The 11,627-nt window shown below is 35.8% G+C and overlaps 1 protein-coding gene across 1 annotated transcript in view; it reads right to left on the bottom strand.

Annotated features, from left to right (window-relative positions):
* Positions 1 to 265: 265 nt before the first annotated feature.
* Positions 266 to 11,627, bottom strand: part of Theg (Testicular haploid expressed gene) — a 76,118-nt gene continuing 64,756 nt past the window's right edge. The window contains exon 7 of the mRNA XM_090392978.1: positions 266 to 628. Coding sequence (XP_090249104.1) covers positions 335 to 628 — 294 coding nt within the window. The 3' untranslated portion in view covers positions 266 to 334. The remainder of the gene's footprint in view (positions 629 to 11,627) is intronic.

Here is an 11,627-nt window from a genome sequence, read left to right as displayed (position 1 = left end):
GCGAAGAACCGAACAGGACTTCTGACCTGATGTCCAATCCTTACTTTCTTGTGGTGCACCATGTTGGGTATCTACCTGGATACTGAATGAATGAGGATGAGCTGACAATTTGGGATTTAGCCAACCAAATTGTATTCTTATTGGCTTAAACCATAACTAAAAATGATAGTACAACATAAACCTTAATTAACTAATTAAAATTTCTCTATAAGTCTAGTATAAAATGTCTACATCAAAATAAATATAAATTTTCGTGGACTATCAATGTAGTTAACTTTTTTAATTAAAATTTATCTATATTCCACTCATTTTTTTACCTAACAGGTTCTGCTAATTAATAACTAATTCTTGGTTCAGCTAGTTCAGCAATTCTTTTACTGCATCTTGCTGTTAGAGCTGCTGGTTTCACATTAAATGCTGTCATATCAAAGAGTATATGTTCTGTTGTAGGTCTTATTATGGGGGAAGCAAGCTCATTTGTGTGCTCACTGGCTTGATGATGCAGAGCTGCTGATGTTACCTGTATAGGAAGTTCATTAGGTGACAAGTAATCCTGATGGTACAACCTATTCTGTGAAAGATCAATGATACGTTTGGTTGCATGGTATTTCATTGCAGCTCTTGGAACCTGGAATAACAAAAATGATATAAAATTGTGAACTATTTCATTAGGAAAGAATTATGAGATAAAAGTTTTGAAAGATATTCAAAATTCTTTTTACATGGTGTTGTGCAAGATATATATAGTCTATTGATTAATTTTTTTAATTGAATTTATTGAAATTCAGGTTTTATATGCAATCCATCACCCACAAAACATTGAAAACTATGTTGCATTTGAAGTGGCATGCATGAAATATAATCCAGAAATCCTGCTCTAGAAATGAAACCATGGAACTTTTTTCTAGTCACTTCAGGAGTCCAATAAGCAAGGTGGTGGTCACATTGGAGATTGAAAATCATTTACCATCTAAAGACATTCACAGACATCCATATCATAATGGTATTTGGGCCCACAAGCATGTGAAATTATGGATGAATGTCCATTATCTTAATGCCAGAGCACCTGAATATCCTCAAACTGTTGATAAAATGGAAGCCAGATGGACTAGTAAAAGTGTCTCAGAAACTGTTACTATGCAAGAATGTCACATGTAGCAGTGTTCCTGATATACCCAGAATGATATGACAACAGAAAGCAAATTATCATTAAACATGTAGCCAGAAACAAGCAAAGATTCATTGTAGAAGGCTCATAGTAACTATTATTCACACAATACTTATCTTCTCCTTGAATTCATTCACTGACAAGGTATTAACAACCAACTCAAGCAATCCATTCCATAGATCGCTTGAGTTGGTTGACAGGATACCACATAAAGTTCTATGTGATATTTTATCAAATGCCTTTGCAAAGTTCAACAGTATAATTATGTAGCCATTTTCTTTATCCAACTTAACTGTCACTTTATCATAAAAAATTAGTAAATTTCTAAAGCAGGACCTCCTTCACAAAGCCATGCTATCCCCAATACAGCATCACATTCCTTCCCAAATACTTCTGAATTCTGTCTTTTGAGAATTTCTCCAACACATCTTAACCACTACTCCTGTAATGATTGATCTATAATTTGCTACCTCCTTTATACAACAGAACTAATTTGCACTCTTTCATCCCCCTTGGCACTTTATCAGAGCTAAAAGAGGACCAGAGGAAGTATCAAACTTTATGCAACTGAACTATTTTGCACTTTAACCTTGGCACATTACCAGAACTAAAAAAAGAGGAAAAGAGGAAGTATCAAATTCCTTACACATTCTCACAATATACAAGCCAATATTCCATCTAATTCCACTACTGTATTTGCATTATGATTTGGCAATATTCTATCATCATCATCATCAAATTCTTGGCATGTACTCTCAGGGGGTGTATATGATATTATAGTACTATATGAAAAAGTTACATAATTACTAACATCCTATCAACAATTTTCCTCCAAATTACTGTTATTTGTCTAGACTCCAGTATTATTAGATCTTATTCTAAGGCACTTCTTACTGTATCAATCCACCTAGATCTTGGTTTTCCACTGAGTCTTTTCCTGCCATCCTAACCAAGAACACTTGTTTGCTAACCTTCCCTCTCCCATTCTGTTTAAGCAACCAACTCAGATTAACTCTGCTAACATATTCCTGAATATGTTAACAACATCAAGTTCTTTCCAAATATCCAAATTTTTAATATGATACTGCTACTGATGCCATCTGTTCACTATCTTAATCTTTCATATCTGTAGTCTCCAGTCTTAGCACCTCCAGTTCATCTACCTTTATTCTCACATCATTCACTGTCACATTCAGCACTTTACTTGGATAGTCCCCTTGTAAAGTGATTACTTAACGATGCCAAGAAATGATTTTCTTGTTTATACCTTTATCCAAATATAGTTAAATCAAGTGTACATGAATATAATGAAAGCTTATAGACAGAAAAATCTGTTAACTGTAATTGAAATGAAAAAAAAAAAAGATGATTTTTTTTTCCCAACATCTGATTTAGAAAAAGAAACTGTGAAAAGTAAATATGACAGGATCAAAAACAAAATAACTTGGTCAAAAACAAGGGTAATAAAATTTCAAAAAGAAATGTCCTTTGTCAATTTTAATGCAATGCAACCATAGCAATGGTGAGTCTTTCAAGGAAGTACTGATTCAACAAAATCTTAGAAAATTGCCACCAAGCGATTTAAACCCAGTCTTCAAATTTTGTGTCCCAACAGAAGAGAAATTGAAAGATTTAGAATAATTAATGCCATTTGTTCTCACAGATACTAAACTCTAATGCAAAATCTGAGAGGTATGAATGATCTGAATGGGTTGGGGAATGAAGTGGATTTTGATATTGATAAAGGTTTGGACATAGATTCTTAAAGAATAACAATAATGAATATTTTTTCTTAATTTTTGGTAAACTGTGAGTTTAATAAAGTCTACTTTTTCCAATGGCATTCCAATTTAAAACACTGTGATGAATAATGACCCCCATTAGTTTAGATAATTATCAGAAAGTAAGCAAGCACCAAAATTCATAAGTCATCTGAAATCAACATTTTTTAAAAAAAATTATTTCGGTTTAGGGAAAAATAAATGATAAACTAAAAACATAAAGGAGTGTATGGTTTCAACTTTCAATACCATTTTCTCAACATTGAATATTTGTTAATTGGTTCCTTTCCGATAAATATGGTCCAAACACTAGGCCATACAGATGTGCAGAGATATGATCTGACCACTACCTTGTTAAGAGTACATTGCAATTGAAGCTTCAGTTGCAATGTACTTTTAACAGGATGAGTTGCTTAAGTGAAAAAAGAAATTGAAATCTGAAGAGCTAGCCTACAAAATTGTAATGTAGAAAGTGCATGTGATGACTTTAAGAATGCTGCATATGAAACTATTCAATCTGTTTTTTGAATTAGAGAGAAGCAAAAGCAGAATTATTTGAGCAGTAAGGCAATACAGTTGACTGCTGAAAGCAATGAATGTAGACAACTGAGCAAGATTCAAATAATGAAAACAGACTAAGATATAGAGAAATTAATAAACAAGTAAAAGCACAGTTGAATATAGATAAAACTCCTGGTTTAACAACATGGCAGAGAAAGCAGCTAAAGAGGATAATTACAAAGGACTGTATGAAGTTATTAATAAGATATTAATTGCCGGCCAAGTGGTTAGTGGATCCACTCTCCAGTGTAAAGGCTGCAGAAAACTTAAATACAAATTCTTGTCATATTCCTAAGATTTCTCAATTATTTGTCTTAAATAATTGAGAAACCACTGACTATTGACCATTATAAAATCTGATCCTGATAATCTCTGTTTGGCCTGAACTCAGCTTGTTCTTCTCCAAGCTTCACCTCCACAATTTTTCTTAGCCATTTTTCAAGAATACTTGCAGAAATCTTGCCAGGAACACTTAATAGAGAAATTCCTATTAGTATTATGACTGCTTTATATGTAACAATGAGGCTTGTATGTTCAAGTTGATAGAGCATATAACAACTGGAATAAGATAAGGGTGTGTCCTGTAACTTTTTCAATTTTAGTCTTGTAATTGATTTTGTGATGAACAAGACTCTGCAAGGGAAGAATTGGAGATTAAAGCGGTCTGAGAATCTTAGATTATCTGATCTGGAGTATGTTGATGATTTGGCCTTATTCACAAATAATATGGAAGAAATGAAATGTGCAATTTGATGATGCTGGGGTTCAACTAGATTTGATTAGCAATATTGAGAAAACAAAGGTAATGAAAACAGGTGATAAAAGTGAGTCCTCTGTCTTTCTTAACAGATGTGCTATAAAGCAAGCCTCTCACTTCAATTATCTTGGTAGCCACCTCTCAGCACTATTTATGTAAGGAGAGGCTATGCTCATTTGGCCATATTTTTCAAAATGTAGGACATTCGGTTAGTCAACAAGATTATGTTGAGTGATCCAGGTGTTAGGAAAAGAGGGAGGCACCAAATGAGATGGATTGACCATATCAAACAAGACAAACAGAATTGGCATGAACCAGCAGGGTATGCTCAGGACACACATCTGGAGTAGGAAGATATTCAATCTAGTTAGACCTCTGTGATTGTTGGTTGCTTTATGCATGTAATCTTTGCCCATTTTAATTATTTCAGTTTATCACAATGTCATATTTCTGTTATTGAATGTCATCTCTGTTACTGGAAACAGCATTTTTTTTTTTAAATGAAGTTCTGGAATACAAAATAGATAGAGACTCTTCTTCCCACCATAACACTTTAATGTGCTGGGATGGAGAGAAGGGTTATTTATTAAAATTAACACTATTTAGGTTATCAATTATTTTCTTGCTCATCTCATTGCAACCAGCTGGCCTGGTTGGCTGAGTGGTTAGTATACCCACTCTCCAACCAATAGGTCGCAGGTTCGAATCCCACCATAGGCATGGATGTTTGTGATTGTCATTAGGTAGGAGATGTATTTCACCCAGTATGAAACCACTGCCTCACTTATTGGAGGCCTGAAACAGACTGAAAACGTTCCATGTTTTTGTCTCTAGAGCAGGGTTTCTGGACCTGGTAAAAAATAAATAACATTGATAAAAATGGAAAAAAAAAATCCATAGCCCATGCATGGTACAAATGTACTACTGATTTACTAATAACCTTTCATGAGTGGGAAATACAATTTTTTTTTTTTTTAAATTATTTATGAGATTCTGAAAGGAATGAAGCATCCATGCAGCAGCTATCTTAGACACATAAGGAGATAATTGTTAATAATGATAAGAAAGATGCATTTTGTAACAGCACTTTTTGTATAGTGACACCATTCATTACTGCATCAAATAAACCTAGAATCATTTTTGGGATATGTACTCTCGATATAATTTGTTTTGCTGCATTTTGTCATTAAAATGATCCAAATGAAATGACAAATTTTAATAGTGATTCTAGATATCAGATCAGATTTCATTAAATTCAATGAGCCTCTGTAGCTCAGTCAGTATAGACGAAGCCCTTTGGTTGGAAAGACCTGGGTTCGATTCTCATCCATGATGTGAAGAACCTTTATTTGGTCTCATTTGACTAAAGATGAGTAAGCCAGTCTCATATGGAGGTAGAGGGGTTTTTTCACCTGGAAACTTCGGTTTTTCGCCCATCAGAACAGGTAAACCAGCCCCTGTGAACCCACACGGATCTACAGTCATAAAATATATACTTAATTCCTCATTAGGAGGGCTCAACCCATCCTAAGAGATGGAGGAGGAAGAGGGAAATTCCATACGAAATAAATTAAATTCAATTAAGCCAGTATCGAGAGCTTGGTAGATGAGAAAAGGGATAATAAGATTTAAAGTAGTGAAAGATTTTTTTTCAGAGAGAGAGAGCATTTGTGAAAGTTTTATAAAAAGTAGGGATTGCAATACCAGTAAACTGGTTTACTAATTTACCAGTAAATGGAGCAAAATCCTTTAAAAATTTACTAAGTTGGTGCTTTCTACCAGTATTTTGGTACATCAAAAATATTTTTAATACATGTAATTTTATTGGTGACTAATTTTGTAAAATATATCAATCATTCAGACTTTAATGAGTCTCATGGCTGTGCAGTCATAGGCTTATTACACATGTAGCAATACTAGCAGTCAACTGTTTACATTATTACCTGAAATATTTCATGATTAACTGAACTTTATAGTAATAGTAACTCATAGAGATAACATGTTCACATTAGACTTTGTCTTGCATGAGTTGCATGTTAGGCAGGAATCTCTTGGCCAAAAGAAGTCCCTTCAATATCTGGTGAGCACATTTTTGCAGTTAATGCATGTTATTCCAGTTTCATTCTAGTACAATTTTATTTCTAAAAATAATTTTGAACCACCTTAATGGTATAGAAAACCCCAAATCTAACATTATCATATTTCAAGCCATAAAAAAGAAGGGTAAAAACAACAACAACAATATTTGCTTTTGAAAATTTGCATTACATGAATCTATTTGTTTCTGCAGATAGTGAAGAAATTTCCCTCATCTCATCTTCGTTTCCCTCTTTTACCTTGCAGTGTCGAGGATTTATTAATCATTGAACCTCAAACTGTTCACAGAATAAGGTGGGCAGCCCTACACCCCGGGGTATCCTATGTCTGTACTGTTGAGTTCTCAAGGCCAGTTTGCTTGCTTTTGCAGGATGACAAACCCCAGTATAAACTGGGGGGAAAACCCTACTATCCACGCCCAAGACCGACTAACTTGGCTATGGCTGAGGAAGATCCTTCAGCTCCTCACGTCACCGACGGGAGTCGAACCTAGGACACTCCTTCCCCAGGCATATGGTTGCGAAGCACACAGCTACTAGGCTAACCGCATGGACTGAAGAAATTTCCCATATCTTTGAAATAGGTTGTTAGGATATACATATTTAATACTTAATTAGTATTACAACAAAAATGTCTACTTTGTTTGGCTTGCATCTGTGCAGTGTGGTGTCTGTGGAGGAAAAATGTTTCTCACTATAAATTTTAGTTGTAAATTAATAATTTATAACTAAATTTTATAAATTTTAGTTGTCTGTAATTACATTAAATACTGTAATTACTCTGTCATTAAATACAGTGCACTGCCTCGATGATGTACTTAATGCAACAATAAAACTCTTTTTGCTTGCAGCTGTGCAGTATGGCTTTTGCAGAAGTTATTTTTCTGGCCATTTTCATTCCAGTACTAAGCTACTGATATATATATATATAGGTGCTTTTTATTATTGATTACTTTAAATATACCAACCAAAATAGAGAAGAAAGTTTTCTTAATCATCAGTTACTAAACAAACTGAAACTAAACAAAATCCCGACGCAAACAATTCCCCCACCCTCTCCTACATATATTTGGTTTCAGTGGAAGCACTTATAACTGCTTACTGCAAAAATTATCAAATTATTTTAATATTGTATATATTAATAACAAAATTATATCCCATAGTACTGTATTCTGATCATTGAGTGTGCAGTGAGTAGTATCAGTTGCTTACATATTTTGAAAAATAGTGAAAATTTAAAGATAAGAATTAGAATATATTACTTCTGACATTTGTTCATGAATCTCCACAATTTTATTAGTCTATATTATGTTTTTCACAATATTTTATTACTCTATATAATATAATAGCAAGCTTATTATATGTAGATAACAACAATTAATGCCACACATTTTCAATTTAATTGTTGTTCTCGCTTTTTGCAGTTATCTTCCTGTAGTATATTGAAAATGGCTATAAAACATATCCTAAAATTCTTCAAATACACAATTTTACATAAGTGACTTCTGTAATTATTTACAGAAGTCACTTAAATCTAAATGTGCACAAATTCACATGGAGAGAAGAGGCAAGGAATAAGAAAAGTCTCATTGACTACGTTATTGTTGATAGTGATGTTTTCTCCCTGGTGCAGGATACCAGAGTGTACAGAGGATTTGAAATTGGAAGTGATCACCATTAGTCTTGAGGGATAAAATTGAATTTCATATTGAAAAGAATAACATGTAAGAAAGTTTTAAAGCGAATAAAAGTTGAGCAGCTCTCAGATGTGAACTGTACACTAAAACACACAAAGTTTATTGAAAAAAAAAATGAAAGAGTTTGAGAACAGGAACCAAACCTTGGAGATTCAGTGGCAAGCCCTGAAGAAAATACTGATTGATTCAGCCAGAGAGGCATGTGGTGAGGTTGTCTGCAATGAAAGAAAAATCAGAACTCCATGGTGGACACAGGAAGTTAAAGAGGCAGTGAAGGAAAAGAAGAAAGCTTATCAAAAGTTCCTGGCAAATAAGTAAGCTTATCAAAAGTTCCTGGCAAATAAGTAAGCTTGTGGTGTGAGAGAATACAGAGACAAATGTAAGAAAGCTAAATACTGTGTAAAACTAGCTAAACAAATTTCATGGGAAGACTTTGGTAAAAACATAGAAAATAAATATCAAGAAGGTGGCAAGATATTCTGTAGGTTGTTGAAGAAGCTCAGAAGTGGAGGAAAGAAATTAGAGATGATAAAAGTGACATGAAAACAGCAGAAAAAGATATCCTTGAAGTATGGAGTAATTACTTCGAAAAATTGTTAAATGGAACAAGCAGTGATGGCAGCACAGCGGTAAAAAACACTGACCAGGCATGCAGTCAGGAATACATATCCACACTTGAAGTAGAAAAAGCCATCAAAAGCCTGAAATGTGGAAAGGCAGGAGTAGATGATATTTGACCAGAAATGCTGAAGTATGGTGGTATAAAAGTCTTGCAGTGGCTGCACTGCATAGTTCAGAAGGCCTGGACAGAGGGACGAATTCCTGATGATTGGAGTAGGAGTAGAGCTCTAATAGTATCCATATATAAAAAGGGAAATAAAACTGAATGTGAGAATTACAAAGGTATTTCCCTACTGAGTGTTCCTGGCAAGATTTATGCCAGTATACTTGAGAAATGGTTGAGAAGAATTGTGGAAGAAAAGCTTGGTGAAGAACAAGCTGGATTCAGGCCAAATAGAGGCTGTCAGGATCAGATCTTCACTTTATGACAAATAGTTGAGAAAGCATGGGAATATAACAAAGATCTGTATTTAAGTTTTGTTGATCTGGAAAAGGCATATGACAAGGTGCCAAGAGAGAAGCTATTTGAAACACTACAGTTATATGGTGTCAGTGGGGCATTATATCGAGGAATACTTAGCCTTTATTTGAGTTGTAAGTCAGCAGTTAGAATTGAAGTACAGGAAGGTGGTTTAATGTTAAATCTGGTATCAGACAAGAATATACATTATATCTTCAGGACTGGGGTAAGGTGGTACAACACTAGGGAAACTCCTTGCAAAGGTGGAGCAAGCTACCAACACTCCTATCTCAGTATCTCCTATAATGCAAAACACATCTCCTTCGGATATGTCTAATGTTATGCATTAAGGAAAGGGCCACTACCCAGACTAGTTTCAACCTTTATTGCGGTCTCTTCAGTGGGAGCCAGGCCCAGGTGGAGATACCAGTCAGAAGCATTAGCAAGGTCATCTCTACCTATAGGAGTTGCCAATTGGTGTGCAACCTTTTTAATAAATCACTCTGGATTTAGAGGAAGATGTTGAAAGTTTATTTTTCACTCGGTTAGAATATAATAAATTTAGTTTAATCCTTTATCCAAGTGTGAGCAAACAAAGTTTGCGCCTGAAAGTATCTTCAGGACTGGGGTAAGGTGGTACAACACCAGGCAACTCCTTGCAAAGGTGGAGCAAGCTACCAACATTCCTATCTCAGTATCTCCCATAATGCAAAACACATCTCCTGAACACTCCTATCTCAGTATCTCCCATAATGCAAAACACATCTCCTGCAACACTCCTATCTCAGTATCTCCCATAATGCAAAACACATCTCATATAATAAGAAAGAAGCCACAACTAGACAGCTCCTTTCCGAGTACCAGAAATCTTAAGACTGATTTGGTAGCTTGCTCCACCTTTAGAGAAGAGTGTGTTCCAAATACTGAGTACTCTGGATGTCAGTAAAGCTGTGGGACTGGATGGTATTTCACCACGAGTTTTGAGAGAATGTGCTAGGGAACTGACAATGCCTTTGACCAGGCTGCAGGAAAGGTGCCCATGGAATGGAAGGAAGGTAAGATAGTGCCATTGCATAAGGGCAGTAGCAGACTGGAAGAGTCTAATTATAGGCCAGTTTGTGTGTCATCAGTAGTTAGTAAGATCTTGGAGAGAGTAGTGAGGGACCGTATACAGTATTGGGCGGATGAGAGTAATGCTATCTGTGAGAGTCAACATGGATTTGTGAAGGGGTGCTCTTGTTTTAGCAATATGCTAGCCTTTTATAATAAAGTTACAAGAGCATTAGATGAGGGAAAGCCATATACTGCCATTTTCCTGGACTTAGCAAAAGCATTTGACAGGGTGCTACAATAAACTGATATTCAAGTTGCAGCACATGAGTCTGGATGTCAGATTGTTCAACTGGATTCAGGATTGGCTGTCCGATAGGTATCAGAGAGTTGTGTATGGTGGAGCAATATCAAAGAGGCAGAAGGTTACAAGTGGGGTTCCACAGGGCTCAGTACTGGGACCTATATTGTTTAACCTTTATATCAATGACATTGTCCATGGATTGCAAGGGGATGTTCAGATGTTTGTGGATGATGCGAAGCTGGGAAGGGTTATTAGTAATAGTGCAGATGTGGTAGCCGTGCAAGAGGATTTGAATAAGCTAGATAGATGGGCAAATGAATAGGGGTATCAGTTTAATGCAGAAAAATGTAAGGTCTTGAGGTTTGGGACACACTGATGGGATGCTGTATACTCTATGGGAGGAGTTAAACTGGAGGAAATAGGGGAGACGAGATCTGGGGTTGATGATTGATAGAAACCTGAAATTTAGGGGACATATTGCAAAGGTAGTGAAGGTAACATAGAGGATTGCTGCAATAATGAGAAGAACACTGACCTACAGAGATAAAAGGGTTATCATTCTGTTGTATAAGACTCTGATCAGACCACACTTAGACTATTGTTCTCAGATCTGGTTCCTAGGATTTGAAGGGGATAAATTAACTGTGGAAAGGGTACAAAGGCGGATAACAAAGATGGTGTCAGGACTGTACAATGTTAGTTATGAGGATCGGCTGAGGGAGTGTGGACTGCAGAGTTTGGTGGATAGAAGGAGAGGGGATATGAGTGAGACTTTTAAACTGTTGAGAGGTGGTTACAGGTTGACACTGGGGAGTTCTTTCGCTTGGTGGAACAGTGGGAAGGAGTCATGACAAGGGGCCATCCCTGGAAGTTACGAAAGGAAACTGTGAGAAAGAGGGTGAGGAGTGGTTTCTTTGCATGGAGGGTGGTTGAACCATGGAATGCATTGCCTTATAGAGTGGTGAGAGCGAGAACGGTCAATGTGTTTAAGGAGTGGTATGATAGACTTTGTGTTTCCTAGGAGGGAACTCCCTCGATGAATCTTGATAGACTTTTGTTTCTTAGAAAGAACCTCCCACAATGAGTCTTTTGACTCCATGGAGGCCTGAATAATAATAATAATAATACACTG

The sequence above is a fragment of the Typopeltis vanoorti genome, chromosome 5, assembly GCF_054136105.1.
Source record: "Typopeltis vanoorti isolate ZY-2024b chromosome 5, IOZ_Tvanoo_1.0, whole genome shotgun sequence".
NCBI lineage: Eukaryota > Metazoa > Arthropoda > Arachnida > Uropygi > Thelyphonidae > Typopeltis > Typopeltis vanoorti.
Note: the sequence above shows the minus strand (reverse complement) of the source record. Positions and strands in the feature narration are given on the sequence as shown.